The following is an 18,078-nucleotide window of genomic DNA, read 5'->3' on the forward strand; positions in this document are numbered from 1 at the left end:
TGCGTATTTTGCGAAACGAAACAGCTGGCCCCTAATAGAACAGTACTATACTTGTCCGTAATGCAGACAATAATTGGACATGTTCTATTTTTTTTTGGAACAGAAATACGGACATACGGAACGGAATGCACACAAAGTACCTCCCTTTTTTTTTTGCTAAAACTAACTAACGGACACGGAAAGAAAATACGTTCGTGTGCAAGAGGCCTAATAGAGCATATGGACAGGTTTTGTTTTCATGACCAAATCCCTTAAAGGCCAAGTTCACACACTGCAACATGGAAAGCCATCCTAAACACAGCTGAAATTCACCAGAATAACAATGTTTATAATGGATAGATAGATAGATAGATAGATAGATAGATAGATATGAGATAGATAGATTAAAATGAACTGTATATTAATATATTATATCACAGCCATTGCTCTTTTTCTTACAGGGATATCAAGCCAGATAACATCCTGCTGGATGAACATGGTAAGTAAACTCTATTGTCAGTGCTATATGCGAATGGCCCGTATACTTGTACTGCTCAAATATGTTTTGTCTAAAGGGGTTTACTGGTTTTCTATAAAGCTTGGACCATTACTGGATACATTCAAACTTCTTTCACCCTTAATAGTGAATACAGTACAACTATATCCAGTGGCTCACAGGTAATATCATCTCTGACTGGATCCATTCACTTTCCCTTTCTTCTCCATTCAGCCCAGACCACCTTGAAGATTCCAGCCATTACCCGTGTCTGCAGAATTTGCCACACAAAAATATAATTGGCTCCTCAAATTTCCAATACCTTCCTTACCTCTGCACGAACTAGAGCATCCCAAATATTTATAAAGTACCAAATGCTAAAAATGCCTACCTTGGTGCCCCACATAGTAATAGTCCCCCCATTCTTAGTGCTCCCTCAGAAATGAAATGTAGTTATGCTAATTTGTGCTGCCTACACAGAAATGTCTCTATTTGTGCCCCTACACTGTGTAATGTCCCTTATTGTACTGCAATGTAGTAGTAATGTCCCATTATGCCCCCCCCCATTCAATAGTAATGTTCCCCATTTTTGTTCTCACACAATAATAGTCCTGTTTTATGCCCCCATACAGTAATTCTTGTTTGCATTAATAAAAAAAAAAAAGAAAACCTGAAACTCTCCTAACACCATTCCCACAATGAGCAGCAGGGTCCTCTTCCTGTTATTGCTGTCCATGTTTCAATAAAGGCCGTGAGATGCATTGGCATTGTGGCCTTAGGTAGGAACGCTGACATCCTCATCATGCCCCAACAATTGTAGGCTGCTGGTCATAGAATTAAACCATAGTTGAAGTCCCCCCTTTAATTTGTTGGCTAAGGACAGACGGACCATTCACACACATGGCCACAAAGTACCCACAGCCCCTAGTCAGATGCAGTACTCCTTAATGTTTAAGTGAAGAATCTGAACAAAAGACCAAATAGATAACCCAAAACTTTAAATTGGTCAGTGAAAACATTAAATAACTGTAAGCACAGAAGCTCAACTGGAAGCTCCTGGGGTTCAAAGCAAAGGCCTGGTATGGTCTGTATGCAACGTCTGTGCCCGAAATCCTCCGGGGCACTCTCTATTGCAGGGAACACCAGCCAGATGGAAGTTAAGGTGCCCTTGATAGTAGTGGGTGTTTAGGGTACTTTTGCGGCCGGGCCCCTGTGTTCGTGACGCCAGCACCGTAAGGTGCAAATGTTGGTGGTGGAAGAGATGAGGAGTCGGTTGTAATAAAACAGTTGAACATTTACTTAAATCAAATGTCTCATGACCGTTGGTACAGTTCATCAGTACAGTGCACTTGTATGGCAAAGGATTATTCAGAAATTAGTTTAGCTTTAATCTTTACAACATGTCTGGCAACTGTCAGTTGAGGAGTTTTCCTAATGCTGTTACTTTACAGGCAAGACGAAGGTTCTCTTATTTGAAAGTTCTACTTTAAGTCCAATCGCTAGCACTCAGGTACTGAATATAATGGGTTCCTTACTTTATATTGAGCAATCCAATAAGGGCGTTCTCCCTCGTGGCAGGCAAACTCTCTGCGACATTATTTTATGCAGGATGCTCTCCTGAAATATTCAGGTTCACTATGTCCCAGAAGGCATTTAGTGACAAAGGATAATTCTGCACACTAATCATCCAGTTGTGTCCAGGTACCGGTCACTGGTGCTTGTGAAGTCCCTTGGCTAGACTCAGCTCTAATCTTCACTAGACTTTCTCTATATTCGTACATAGACTCACTTGTCTGTGCTGGGCTGCTGTGACTAATTGGTCTTAGCCGTAGTCCTTCATCTTACATTAGTGTCTTTAATCGTGGATGCAGCTGTTCATTCTGCAGTCTGTATCCTCAAGGATTCACTTGAGTACAGTGCCTTGAAAAAGTATTCATAACCCTTGAACTTTCCCACATTTTTTCACGTTACACCCACAAATTTAAATGTATTTTATTGGGATTTATTGTGATAGAGTTAGACCAACAACAAATTTGCAAGTATGCAAGTAACTACAGCTGTTCTGTGAAAGCCTCAGAGGTTTGTTAGAGAGCATTAGTGATCAAACAGCATCATGAAAATCAAGGAACATACCAGACAAGTCAGGGATAAAGCTGTGGAGAAGTGTAAAGCATAGATAGGTTATAAAAAATATCCCAAGCTTTGAACTTCTCGCGGAGCACTGAACAATCCATCATCCGAAAATGGAAGAAGTATGGTAGAACTGCAAACCTACCAAGACATTGCCGTCCAGCTAGACTGACATCCAGGAGAGCACTAATTAGAGAAGCAGCCAAGAGGCCCACGGTCACTCTGGAGGAGCTGCAGAGATCAACAGCTCAGGTGGGAGAATCTGTCCACAGGACAACCATTAGTCGTGTACTCCACAAATCTTGCCTTTATGGAAGAGTGGCACAAGGAATGCCATTTTTGAAAGAAAGCCATAAGAAGTCCCGTTTGCAGTTTGCCACAAGCCATGTAGGGGACACAGCAAACATGTGGAAGAAGGTGCTCTGGTCAGATGAGAACAAAGTTGAACTTTTTGGACTAAATGCAAAACTCTATGGGAGTCATTTATCAAACTGGTGTAAAGTAGAACTGGCTTAGTTGCCCATAGCAACCAATCAGATTTCACCTTTCATTTTGGACAGCTCCTCTGGAAAATGAAAGAGGGAATCTAATTGGTTTCTATGGACAACTAAGCCAGTTCTATTTTACACCAGTTTGATAAATGAGCCCCTATGTGTGGTGGAAAACTAACACTGCAGGACAACAACCCTAAACATACAGCCAGAGCTACAATGGAATGGTTTAGATCAAAGAATATTAATGTGTTACAATGGCCCCGTCAAAGTCCAGACCTAAATCCCGTTGAGAATCTATGGCAAGACTTGCTAAATTGCTGTTCACAGACACTTTCCATCCAATCTGAGTGAGCTTGATCTATTTTCTAAAGAATAATGGGCAAAAAATTCAGCCTTTAGATGTGCAAAGCTGGTGGCTATGTTTGTGGGTGCAATGTTAAAAAATGTAGGAAAGTTAAAGGGGTATGAATACTTTTTCAAAGCACTGTACGTGATCAAGTTAATTTCACTGGAGAACCTCTTTAGGAGCAGGAGCTCTGCAGTGTGATTCCTTTCTCCTCTGTCTCTGGACTGGAACTCCCCTTTCTGGCAGGAAGCAGGACCAGGCCACTCCTACAAAGTGGGGTGAAACAGGGTGGTTAGCCCTGTTCCTTGCCAACCTTTTGCCATCCTTTCCTTACTGGAGCAAATGGCCACAAAACATACAAAAATACATAACATAATATAATAAAATTCCATGTCTGGGGTACTACATAACATATTGAAGACCGTTCCAAAACAGTTCTGTTACATCCATACAGTTATGTTACACACATACAGCTCTGCTGCACACATACAGTTCTGTTACACACATACAGCTCTGCTACACACATGCCGCTCTGTTACACACACATACAGTCTTTTTTATCATAGTCAAACTTTAGGGACTTGAGTAACGTAACACTGACAGGTATCCTATTAATATATGCCCTGGCACTTTATGTACAATTGTATCCACATACTTCAGATGCAAATAAAAGTGGATATTCACACATTCTACACAGTTTGATGATGGATCCTCCATAATAATTTCCTGTGGTGGCCTTGAGAGTTCTCAATCAGGTACCGTCACACTCTGATTGTCATGAACTTACCTGGCAGTGCTCCCGTGGCAGGTATTGTCACTTCATGGCAGTGCTGCCGGCATTGTTCTATTGTCGTGGCAGCAGGTCCCACTGACAGGGAGCAGAGGTGGCAGACCAATCAGGCACGGCTCCAGAGTCACATGCTCTCTGCCAGAGGGAGATTTAAACAGGAAGCTGCTGGCAACAGATGCTTGTCATTGGTTTACAAAGCCTCTCTAGCGTGTATTGTACTTCTGTTTGGATCTCTGGTACTCTGACTTTTGGATTTTCCCTGACCTTGCTCCTGGCTGCTGACTGAGTATTTCCTCCTGTCACTGACTCCATCTGTTATTTGACTCTGTGTATCTTGTCTTGCTTCTGATTTGGATTCTGGCTTGATATTGACTATGCTTTTGAATTCTGATCCAGTCCTGTTTTGTTTGTCTGTCATTATGTTTTTTTTATTTTCTCCATTTGAATTTTCCCTCATAGGGCCCAGCATCTAGTCAGGAAAGGGCTGTCATCCAGTTGGGGGCCGTCGCTTTAGGACGGATCATGCAATTAGGTAGGGACATGGTGCAGGTGGGTTCAGAGCTTCACCAGGGGTGTAACTACCATAGCGGCAGACCATGCAACTGCTATGGGGCCCATGGCAAGAGGGGGCCCAGTCTTAGTTGGTATTATCTCCTCTTCTACTGGAGGCGAAAACTTGGTCAGGACTCTACCCTCTAAAGGAACAACTTTTAGCAAAAGCGGCAGGGAAATAATTGCCCAAGAGTCATTGAAAAGGGTTTAGGCAGAAACCCTTCTGTCCTGTGTGGAGGGCCTGGTTTGATCCTTGCTATTGGGCCCTTACTTCTCTATGTACGTCACTGGGCTTCACCATTGCCTTATGTGACACTGATATGCACAGATCTAAAAAAAACTAATAGGACTTAAACTCTAGAAGATGAGTTGGACTTCCCCAAAGAGACCTCATAGTCTAACACGTGCATGTTTTACTCTTGATTATCTACCTACCCTTCACTTCTCACCTTTATACAGGAGAGCAGAGCTTATCAATTATACATGGGTATGAGCACAGTCTTCCTGCCTTACCTTGACATTAACTTCAAGTGTGTATTCAGTCACCAGAAAAATATCTCCAATAGGATGTGACTGGAAAATTTCTCAGGGTTACAGTCTGTCACATTCACACATCACTTACCATCCAGAAAAAAACAGCCCTCATTTAAATAAAAGAACTACAATATAGGAGTAGAAGAGCTCCGAGCTTCTGCTTAATTAGGCGACTTTCTGTCACAACAGGATAAAGTGATACGTGTTAAAACACCCGTACTATTAAAATGTAAAAATATGTATCCCATACGGCAAATGGTGAAATTGGAAAAAAAAAGTCAAAATGACCTATTCAACATTTTTGGGTCGCTTTACCACCCACAAAAAATGTAATATAAAGTGATCAAAAAGCCATACACACCCCAAAATAGTATCAATAAAAAGTACAGATCTCCCCACAAAAAAAATAAGCCCTCAGATAACACTGTACACATAACAACAAAAAAGTTATAGGGTCAGAATTTGACAATGAAAACATTTTTTTTTTTCCAAGGTTTGTATTTTTTTTTTTTTGTGCTATGTCAGCATTTAGCCAACCTCAGGGAGCACAGGCAAGAGCAGCGATGTGTGCTCCGGCCTGTACACCGTTCACTGCGGGGCCCATTGCTACAGTGCAAGTATCTGTACACTGCTGAGAAGTCACTGATATGTGAATATAGTCAATTTAAAGCACAGTAGAAATTAGGATTTTGGGTGCCAAAATCTGTTAAAAAAAAGTATATTAGAAATTGACTAAAAAAGTTGAATAAAAGTTTAGTTACTCTTTAATTTTCAGAGACAATCCAGACAGTGGGTGTTCCTGGACAGTCTAGAGGGCAGGGCTTAAATGTTGTGAATGTCATACAAATGATGTAACGGTTGTTATATTAGAGGGTTTGTCTCACTTCAGCAACAAGCATTTATCATGTAGAGAAAGTTAATACAAGGCCCTTACTAATGTATTGTGTATTTCTCTCTTTGCTGGCTGGATTAATTTTTCCATTACATTATACACTGTTTGTTTCCATGGTTATGACCACCCTGCAATCCATCAGTGGTGGTCGTGCTTGCACACTGTAAGAAAAAGTGCCTTACTGCCTCTCTAGCGGCCGAGACCATTGCAGTGCGCGTAGGCACGCATGTGTAACATCCCAGAGTTATGTTACTAAACTCTTTTTCCCTGCTACTATTTGTTTGTAACATGTGCCTTGTCATCTAATGTGATTTTACATAATATTCATCACAAATGTGCATTTTCTAAGTCTGTTACATGTATTTGTTGTAATTTCCATGTTCACCAGCAGGTGTCAGCAATGTGTCAGCAGGACTTTAGTTCAGTTTAGTATCTAGACTGGAATAGTTTATTCCAGTTTAGCTCCCCCCCTCTTTGAGCAGAGTGGGCTGGCCCATGTCCTGTCTCATGGGGAGGAAAGGAAGTTAGAGTTAGTGTGCCAGCAACCCCGGCTAGGGGAAGGCTGTGCTGGTAGGAGCTCCCAGTTCTAGGAATCCCAACCCAGGATTGTGTCTCGGCTGAGACCAAAGATCTTCGTTGCCAGTCTGAGTCCTTCAGCCTCAACTGGTTGACAAGCAAGCAGCACCTCCAGATCTCCAGGACAAACCATTCCCTGTGAGCATAACTGTGAGTACTATCCAGAGACCAGGAGAAGCCAAATCCCTCCTCAGCTAGTCAGTCCCATACACAGCAGAAGATAGACAGAGCAGAAGACCGATTCCTGCCATATTCTCCAGGCACATGATAGAAGCAGAAGAGATATTGATCCCTGCCATACATTGCCAATACCTGCTAGGACCCAAGACTATTGCTGTAACTCATATAAATTAATGCTGCCTCCAGTAAAGACAAGTTGAATTATATCCCAAGTCTGGATCTCATTCATTGTTACCAAGTTCCTCAATTACTCCTACTAGCAACACACTCATTTATTGCAAGTGAGCCAGGATCCAGGAGTCCAGCCGTACCAAGGTAGGAGACACCATTGACACTATACCTACTACTACACAGAGACACTATACCACTCTGGCATTCCTCACCTGGTACGTGAGTTGCAACATCTTAAAGGGCCCTGTGTTAGTACCCTACGCACGCTGAAATTGGCGTCACGAACAAAAACAATAGACTTCTATATCCATATCCGGACCCACTGCATAATTTCGGCGTCCGCCTAACCGTACCACGGTCCTGCTCATTGCACATGCACAGCAGCTCCCGTAGCCACCTGCACTGCAGCAGTGGCCATAACCCCTGGATATGAGCAGATAACAATGAAGCAATATGGACAATCACAATACATTAGTAAATGCCTTGTTTTAACTTTATCTACATGATAAATGCCATTTGCTGAAGTGAGACAACCCCTTTAGGCCTTATGCACACAACCGTATGTATTTGGCGGTCCACAAAAAATGGTTCCGCACAAAAATACGAATGACGTCCGTGTGCATTCCGTATTTTGCGGAACGGAACAGCTGGCCCCTAATAGAAAAGTACTATCCTTGTCTGCAATGCAGACAATAATAGGACATGTTAAAAAATTTTGCGGAACGGAAATACGGACATACGGAAATGGAATGCACAAGGAGTAGCATAGTAACATAGTATATATGGCCAAAAAAAGACATTTGTCCATCCAGTTCAGCCTGTTATCCTGCAAGTTGATCCAGAGGAAGGCAAAAAAAAATAACTATGAGGTAGAAGCCAATTTTACCCTCTTAGGCCTCTTTCACATGGGCGAGATTTCCGCGCGGGTGCAATGCGTGAGGTGAACGCATTGCACCCGCACTAAATCCGGACCCATACATTTCTATGGGACTGTGCACATGAGCAGTGATTTTCACGCATCACTTGTGTGTTGCGTGAAAAATTGCAGCATGCTCTACTTTGTGCGTTTTTCACGCAACGCAGGCCCCATAGAAGTGAATGGGACTGAGTTAAAATCGCAAGCTTCCTTAAGCAAGTGCGGATGCGGTGCGATTTTCACGCACGGTTGCTAGAAGACGATCGGGATGGGGACCCGATCATTATTATTTTCCTTATAACATGGTTATGAAGGAAAATAATAGCATTCTTAATACAGAATGCATAGTACAATAGGGCTGGAGGGGTTAAAAAAAAAATAATAATAATAATTTAACTCACCTTAATCCACTTGTTCGCGCAGCCGGCATCTCTTCTGTCTTCATCTTTGCTGTGCAGTAGGAAAAGGACCTGTGGTGACGTCACTGCGCTCATTACATGGTCCGTCACATGATCCATCACCATGGTGATGGATCATGTGATGGACCATGTGATGAGCGCAGTGATGCCATCAAAGGTCCTTTACCCAGGTCCTGAAGAAAGAAGAAAGAAGAGAAGCCGGGCTGCGCGAACAAGTGGATTAAGTTAAATAATTCTTTTTTTTTAACCCCGCCAGCCCTATTGTACTAAGCATTCTGTATTAAAAATGCTAACCATGTTAAAAGGGAAAATAATACAATCTACACAACACCTAACCCAAACGGATACCAAAGATGCCGATTTTTCCCACGCGCGTGCAAAACGCATTAAAATGTTTTGCACTCGCGCTGAAAAAATTGCGCATTTTCCCGCGACGCACCCGCATCTTATCCGGCCCAAAAACATGACGCCTGTGCAGTGCAGTTTCTAGGTAAAATTTCTCTCAGGGCGAGTGTCAAAAAAACTCCCCCCCCCCCCTCAAAACTGCTCGATGAAATAAGTGTCTCCCCATTGTAAAAAATGTGGAACCACATTGCACGGACGGTCACAGTGACCCACAGACTCAGGCTCTCACTCACAGCAGGCTTCTTTCTCAGCACTGCTCCGGGCGGGCGGTAACAGGCGGGCAGTGCGGGCGGCGGTGCTCACCGCACTTACTGTACGTCACGCGGTGCGTGACGTACAGTGAGTGAGCGCCGCCGCCCGCACTGCCTGCCTGTGGGGGGACATTATTTTTAATAAGGATCACTATGGACATTATTTAGAATGGAGGCTGCTGTGGGTGTCATTATAACTGTATAATGTCTGATAGGCCTAGTCCTGAGTTATATTACCCTGCCCTGTATAATAATGTACCCTGATACCCCTTAGTTATATTACCCCAGCCGGGTAATATAACTAAGGGGTATCAGGGATGGGTACATTATTATACAGGGCATGGGCAGGGTGATATAACTCAGCTCAGGACTAGGCCTATCAGACATTATACAGTTATAATGAGTAATGACACCCACAGCAGCCTCCATTCTAAATAATGTCCATAGTGATCCTTATTAAACTTAATGTCCCCCACAGTGACAGTGGCCCCCATTTTCATGTCTCCCACAGTGCTCCCCCCCATTGTAATTAATGTCCCCCCCATTGTAATTAATGTCCCCCCCATTGTAATTAATGTCCCCCCCATTGTAATTAATGCCCCCCCATTGCAATTAATGCCCCCCCCCCATTGTAATTAATGCCCCCCCAGACCATCACTCGCCTCACAGCAGGCATCAGCACTGCTCAGGGGCTCAGGGCGGGCGGTAACAGGCAGGCAGTGCGGCGCTCACTCACTCACTGTATGTCACACGCCTGCGCCGCCTAGTGGGAGGAGCAGGCGCGTAACGTCAGTAAGTGCCGCCCGCACTGTCTGAAGAGTGAGAGGACTCGGCACTCGGGCACAGGTCAGGCGAGATGTCAGAGGGAGGCAGGGCCGGTGCGAGGATTTTTGCCGCCCTAGGCAAGATAAAAATTGCCGCCCCCCCCCCCCTTATCAGACATCACATATGTTCCACCCCTTTCTCAGCTTTTAAATTAAAATAACTGCTATGCTTCCCTTACGGTTAATCCAGCTTCTTGTAGCTGTCTTTTTGCGGAATGGAATTGCGGACTCATACATTTCTATGGGGCCGCAATTCCGATCCTGAAAAAAATAGAACATGTCCTATTCTTGTCCACAATAGCGGACAAGAATAGGCATATTCTCTTAGTGCCGGCAATGTGCGGTCCGCAAAATGCGGAACGCACATAGCCGCTGTCCGTGTTTTGTGGATCCGCAAAACACATACGGACGTGTGAATGGACCCTAAATGTGAGGTAAATTAGTTTCCAATGTAGTATTAATAACTAAACAATTACATAATAAACATATTGCATTGTCTACTTACCACCAGGACAATAAGATGATCTGGTCTCTGGCTGCAGTCTGGCTCTGGGGACTCCCTTGTCACTCTCTTCTAGCCCCCCCCCCCCCTTGTCACTCATTAACATTTTCCCCCCCTTGTCACTCATTTCCATCCCCCCCCCTTGTCACTCATTTCCATCCCCCCCCCCTTGTCACTCATTTCCATCCCCCCCCCTTGTCACTCATTTCCATCCCCCCCCTTGTCACTCATTTCCATCCCCCCCCCTTGTCACTCATTTCCATTCTCCCCCCCCTTGTCACTCATTTCCATTCCCCCCCCCTTGTCACTCATTTCCATTCCCCCCCTTGTCACTCATTTCCATTCCCCCCCCTTGTCACTCATTTCCATCCCCCCCTTGTCACTCATTTCCATCCCCCCCCTTGTCATTCATTTCCATCCCCCCCTTGTCATTCATTTCCATCCCCCCCCCTTGTCACTCATTTCCATCCCCCCCCTTGTCACTCTTTTCCATCCCCCCCCCCCTTGTCACTCATTTCCATCCCCCCCCCTTGTCACTCATTTCCATTCCCCCCCCCTTGTCACTCATTTCCATTCCCCCCCCCTTGTCACTCATTTCCATCCCCCCCTTGTCACTCATTTCCATCCCCCCCCTTGTCATTCATTTCCATCCCCCCCCTTGTCATTCATTTCCATCCCCCCCCCTTGTCACTCATTTCCATCCCCCCCTTGTCACTCTTTTCCATCCCCCCCCCTTGTCACTCATTTCCATCCCCCCCCTTGTCACTCATTTCCATTCCCCCCCTTGTCATTCATTTTCATCCCCCCCCCTTGTCACTAATTTCCATTCTCCCCCCCCTGTCACTAATTTCCATTCTCCCCCCCCCTGTCACTAATTTCCATTCTCCCCCCCCCCGTCACTAATTTCCCTTCTCCCCCCCCCCCCCCTTGTCACTCATTTCCATTCTATTGTCACCTCTAGTGTAGCGTGGCCGAGCTCTGTACGGTCCGCGGTACAGGAGCATTTGTTTCCTGTACCCGGCCGGACTGACAGGAAGTGCTCACTTAGTGTGCACTTCCTTTCAGTCCGGCCGGGTACAGGAAACAAATGCTCCTGTACCGCGGACCGTACAGAGCTCGGCCACGCTACATTAACATGAGCACAGAGCAGAGACAGCAGGCAGGAGATTCTTTAGAGGGGCGGCAAGCGCTCAGGAGGCGCAGCATGACGGGCGCCGCCGGCCGGCAATTATATATAACCAATTTTTATTTTTTATTTTTTTACACCACACAGGGCGCCCCTGCCGGCGCCCCCCTTCTGACAGCGCCCCGGGCGGCCGCCCGTCCCGCCCGCCCCTAGAAACGGCCCTGCGCCTGTGTGAAAGAGGCCTTAAGGGGGAAAAAAATTACTATGGATAGCCCCCGGCCCTGTCTTATATGAAGGATGGCCTTATGCCTATCCCATGCATGCTTAAACCCCTTCACTGTATTTGCAGCTACCACTTCTGCAGGAAGGCTATTCCATACATCCACTACTCTCTCAGTAAAGTAATACTTCCTGATATTACTTTTAAACCTTTGCCCCTCTAATTTAAAACTATGTCCTCTTGTAGCAGTTTTTCTTCTTTTAAATATTCTCTCCTCTTTTATCTTGTTCATTCCCTTTATGTATTTAAAAGTTTCTATCATTTCTATCATATCCCCTCTGTCTCGTCTTTCTTCCAAGCTATACATGTTAAGGTCCTTTAATCTTTCCTGGTAGTAGCTATAGCCTGTAATATTATTACACTCCAGAAATACATCCAGGCCCCTCTTGAACTTTTTTTGTGAACCTTTCGTTTTTTTTTTTGACCCATTGAATTTAATGGTTCCGCATACGGAATACGGAATGGACACGGAAAGAAAATACGTTCGAGTGCATGAGCCCTTAATTTGTAATTGCTATAAAAATGTATTACAGTATCGCGTTAAAGTGACCATCCTTGTGCAGCCGGTGTCAGAATAACGCTGGCTCCATCTGTACGTTCCATCCATTGTGGGATACGTTCGGCTACGGAATCTATGAGCAGTGATTATTAGAGATGGCCCGAACTATCCGACGGCGAACAGTTCCCGGCGAACATAGCTTGTTCGCGTTCGCCTCTGCCGGGCGAACACATGCGATGTTCGGTCCGCCCCCTATACATCATCATTGAGCAAACTTTGACCCTGTACCTCACAGTCAGCAGACACATTCCAGCCAATCAGCAGCATACCCTCCCTCCCAGACCCTCCCACCTCCTGCACAGCATCCATTTTAGATTCATTCTGAAGCTGCAGTCTTAGTGAGAGGAGGGAGACTGTAACTGCTGCTGATTTAATTGGGAAATCGATAGCTAGGCTAGTGAATTCAGTGTCCACTCCAGTCCTGAAAGACTCATCTGATCTCTGCTGTAAGGACAGCGTCCTGACAGCACCCCAAAAAGCCCTTTTTAGGGCTGCAACATTAGTCTGCTTTTTTTTTTTCCTTTATATACATATTGCAGTTGCCTGGCCTGCCTGTGTGTGAGGAGCTGCAGGCCCACAGACTGTAGTGTGCCCACTGCCAGTGCTCACCCCTGTCATTCCGTGTGGCACAGGACTTTGCTTAAAAAAAGGCACTTAATTTTTACACTTTAATCTAAGGTTAGTTGCCTGCCAGTGTGTGTCAGGCTGACTTCCACTGACTGTAGTGTGCCCACTGCCAGTGCCCACCACTCATACCGGCTGGCACAGGACTTTGCATAAAAAAGGCATTTAATTTTTACACTTTAGTGTAATTTCAGCTGCTTGCCTGCTGCTAGTGTGTGTCAGGCCGACTTCAACTGACTGTAGTGTGCCCACTGCCAGTGCCAACCACTGTTACCGGGTGGCACAGTAGCTTGCCGATAAATAAGGCATTTAATTTTTAGACAGTAGTCTAAATTCAGTTGCTTGCCTGCTGCCAGTGTGTGTCAGGCCCGCTTCCACTGACTGTAGTGTGCCCACTGCCAGTGCCAACCACTGATACCGGGTGGCACAGTAGCTTGCCGATAAATAAGGCATTTAATTTTTAGACAGTAGTCTAAATTCAGTTGCTTGCCTGCTGCCAGTGTGTGTCAGGCCCTCTTCCACTGACTGTAGTGTGCCCACTGCCAGTGCCAACCACTCATACCGGGTGGCACAGTAGCTTGCCGATAAATAAGGCATTTAATTTTTACACTTTAGTGTAATTTCAGTTGCTTGCCTGCTGCCAGTGTGTGTCAGGCCCGCTTCTACTGACTGTAGTGTGCCCACTGCCAGTGCCAACCACTGATACCATCTCCCCGTTCGAAAAATCTATTCAATAAATGGCACCCAGATTGGGGACGTTAGAGGGATTAAACTGATGAGAATAGTACTACAGAAAATACCACTCATATCGGGTGTGACAGTAAATTGCACGGCGCAGACGCAGTCACCGTGGATAAAAACAAAGGGGAGGGAGCCAGCGTTTTTTTAACCATCTCCCCGTTCGAAAAATCAATTCAATTGACCTTTCGGGGACCCTTGGTGTTGTACGTGGCTGGGTGGAGGAAGAAACCTTCAATGACATCACCGGGACGTGGCTAGCTTGGTATCCAACCTTGTGCAAATGGGGAGTTTGCGGTTGTGCAAATGAACTGTTTGCGGTGCATTAAAAGGGGAGTTTGGTCTGTCAATGTCTGTGATGCGGGCGTAACCCTTACACTACCTGATCGATACAACATCATACCTGCTCGTATACACACACTGGATGTTTTAAAGCACGTTATTCCAAACAATTTAGGAATGTTAGTTGATTTATGCCCTTTATGGATTAAAACCCGACTCTGCGTCCACTACGTAATTTTCCATGGGAGTTTTGCCATAGATCCCCCTCCGGCATGCCACAGTCCAGGTGTTAGACCCCTTGAAACAACTTTCTCATCACTATTGTGGCCAGAAAGAGTCCCTGTGGGTTTTAAAATTCGCCTGTCTATTGAAGTCTATGGCGGTTCGCCCGGTTCGCCAGTTCGCGAACATTTGCGGAAGTTCTCGTTCGCTGTTCGCGAACTGAAAATTTTATGTTCGCGACATCACTAGTGATTATATCTTGGCTCTTTGTGATAAGAGAAGTTCAGTCTTTATCTACCCATCGAGTCAAGGTTCTCCTCATGACTGCAAATTCTTGTAATCTGTAATTCTGACCCAATGATCCCAACGTGCGGCGCAGCATTAATTTCTGAGAATTACGCGCCATTCATTTCTGGGAATTACAGTCTGGTAAGAAATACTAATGGTTTATTAATATAGGAGAGGGCAGGTTCTCTGACCTGAGACGTTCATTCAGAGGCTTCGGCTGTACGGCTGGGGGGGGGGGAGGCAGACTTTAATATTGGACTATGTTCTACCGTCTGCCTCCTTACTGACCCTATTTCTTTCTGTTCACTCATGTGTAGAAGCTCCTTGATTTACTATGGCCGCTAATGATGTGTGAAGCTCTGCAGAATGGCGCTGTTTTATCTGAAAGCCAACATGACCCTTAGCTCTCCTATCTAGAAAAGTAGAATGAAGAAAAGAACGGGAGTAAAGAAACCCATAAGGTCATTGCCCCGGTGCCATTTTAATTACCCAATTATCTCCTTAAATTGAAATAGCAAACAAAGAATAAATGGATCAACGAACCAAGCGCTTAAAGGGGAATTCCATCCGTAACAGTTATCGTGGGGTAGTCCAACTTAGCTCTTTCCATCCGTCCCATATGTTGTATCGAGCAGTAGTGAGCATGCTCAACCAACACTCCATTGTGGACATACTGCAGGTGGGGGCAAAGGTAATAAGTGGAACCAGGAGCGGACTGGGAACCTAAAGTGGCCCTGGAAAAAAAAAAGTGGCCCTATGTTGTTGCTTGATCAAAATTGACAGAAGGCAAGGGCAAAACAAGTAAGCAGGGCCAGTAATACCATAGAGTAGCAAAAAATAGCGCTCCAGCAGAACCAGGTACCACAGAGCAGCACAAAATACTGCCGCCCCCATTGCATTATTTAACTGTATCCATCCTGAGGACGGTGATATAGTTGCATTCTTAGCATTCATTAATGCTTAGAGCACCAGAATGTTATGTACCTGGCCAGCGGCCATTAGGAGGGCTCATGCACCCCCTGGGCATCGGCACCCTGGGAAATTTCCCAGTAGAGTCTATGACCAGTCTGCCCCTGGGTGGAATATCCATTTTATGGAAAATATAATATAGAATACATGCTGGGCCAACCTTAGGGCCCTGTAGGGGACATGTTTTTGCCCGCCCCCCACATACATACACCTCTGCAACCATTATAGGGAGTTAAGTACACTAAATTAGTAGCATCAAATTTAAAACGTAACTTAATTTTATGGAGAAAAGAATGTACAGCCAATGCTGAAAAGGGTATTCCCATTTGGAACCTTTATGACATATCAACAGGATATACCATATACCCCTCTCTGGGGTCCACTCCTATCTTGAGAATGGGGCCCTGAAGTAAATGGAGAGCAAGCCGCACATGTGTGGCCACGACTCCATTCGCTGCTATGGGACTTCCTAACATAGCGGCCTACTGGCTCAACCATTTTGGGAAGTCCCATAGCAGTGAATGAAGAGGATGCCATGCATCCTTATCCAAGCCCATTGCATGAATACAGCACCAGAACCAAGCTCATTACATGAATACAGCACCAGAACCAAGCTCATTACATGAATACAACACCAGAACCAAGGTCATTACATAAATACAGGACCAGAACCAAGTGCATTACATAAATACAGCACCAGAACCAAGTGCATTATATAAATACAGCACCAGAACCAAGCTCATTACATATATACAGCACCAGAACCAAGTGCATTACATGAATACAGCACCAGAACCAAGCTCATTACATATATACAGCACCAGAACCAAGCTCATTACATATATACAGCACCAGAACCAAGTGCATTACATGAATGCAGCACCAGAACCAAGCTCATTACATGAATACAGGACCAGAACCAAGCTCATTACATATATACAGCACCAGAACCAAGTGCATTACATGAATGCAGCACCAGAACCAAGCTCATTACATGAATACAGGACCAGAACCAAGCTCATTACATAAATACAGCACCAGAACCAAGCTCATTACATGAATACAGCACCAGAACCAAGCTCATTACATAAATACAGCACCAGAACCAAGTCTGTTACATAAATAAAGCACCAGAATCAAGTCTATTACATGAATATAGCACCAGAACCAAGGTCATTACATAATTACAGCATTAGGACCAAGGTCATTACATGAATACAGCACCAGAACCAAGTGCATTACATAAATACAGGACCAGAACCAAACTCATTACATAAATACAGCACCAGAACCAAGCTCATTACATATATACAGCACCAGAACCAAGTGCATTACATGAATACAGCACCAGAACCAAGCTCATTACATAAATACAGGACCAGAACCAAGGTCATAACATAGATATAGCACCAGAACCAAGCTCATTACATATATACAGCACCAGAACCAAGCTCATTACATAAATACAGCACCAGAACCAAGCTCATTACATATATACAGGACCAGAACCAAGCTCATTACATGAATACAGCACCAGAACCAAGCTCATTACATATATACAGCACCAGAACCAAGCTCATTACATAAATACAGCACCAGAACCAAGCTCATTACATGAATACAGCACCAGAACCAAGCTCATTACATATATACAGCACCAGAACCAAGCTCATTACATAAATACAGCACCAGAACCAAGCTCATTACATAAATACAGCCCCAGAACCAAGCTCATTACATGAATACAGCACCAGAACCAAGCTCATTACATAAATACAGCACCAGAACCAAGCTCATTACATAAATACAGCACCAGAACCAAGCTCATTACATGAATACAGCACCAGAACCAAGCTCATTAAATGAATACAGGACCAGAACCATGCTCATTACATAAATACAGCACCAGAACCAAGTGCATTACATGAATGCAGCACCAGAACCAAGCTCATTACATGAATACAGCACCAGAACCAAGCTCATTACATGAATACAGGACCAGAACCAAGCTCACTACATAAATACAGCACCAGAACCAAGCTCATTACATGAATGGCGCTGTTTTATCTGAAAGCCAACATGACCCTTCGCTCTCCTATCTAGAAAAGTAGAATGAAGAAAAGAACGGGAGTAAAGAAACCCATAAGGTCATTGCCCCGGTGCCATTTTAATTACCCAATTATCTCCTTAAATTGAAATAGCAAACAAAGAATAAATGGATCAACGAACCAAGCGCTTAAAGGGGAATTCCATCCGTAACAGTTATCGTGGGGTAGTCCAACTTAGCTCTTTCCATCCGTCCCATATGTTGTATCGAGCAGTAGTGAGCATGCTCAACCAACACTCCATTGTGGACATACTGCAGGTGGGGGCAAAGGTAATAAGTGGAACCAGGAGCGGACTGGGAACCTAAAGTGGCCCTGGAAAAATAAAAGTGGCCCTATGTTGTTTCTTGATCCAAAGTGACAGAAGGCAAGGGCAAAACAAGTAAGCAGGGCCAGTAATACCATAGAGTAGCAAAAAATAGCGCTCC

The 18,078-nt window shown here is 44.6% G+C and overlaps 1 protein-coding gene across 1 annotated transcript in view; it reads left to right on the plus strand.

Annotated features, from left to right (window-relative positions):
• Positions 1-18,078, plus strand: part of STK32B (serine/threonine kinase 32B) — a 305,645-nt gene that overhangs the window by 141,926 nt on the left and 145,641 nt on the right. Inside the window, exon 5 of the mRNA XM_040420568.1 lies at positions 441-478. Coding sequence (XP_040276502.1) covers positions 441-478 — 38 coding nt within the window. The remainder of the gene's footprint in view (positions 1-440; positions 479-18,078) is intronic.

The sequence above is a fragment of the Bufo bufo genome, chromosome 2, assembly GCF_905171765.1.
Source record: "Bufo bufo chromosome 2, aBufBuf1.1, whole genome shotgun sequence".
Taxonomy (NCBI): Eukaryota; Metazoa; Chordata; class Amphibia; order Anura; family Bufonidae; genus Bufo; species Bufo bufo.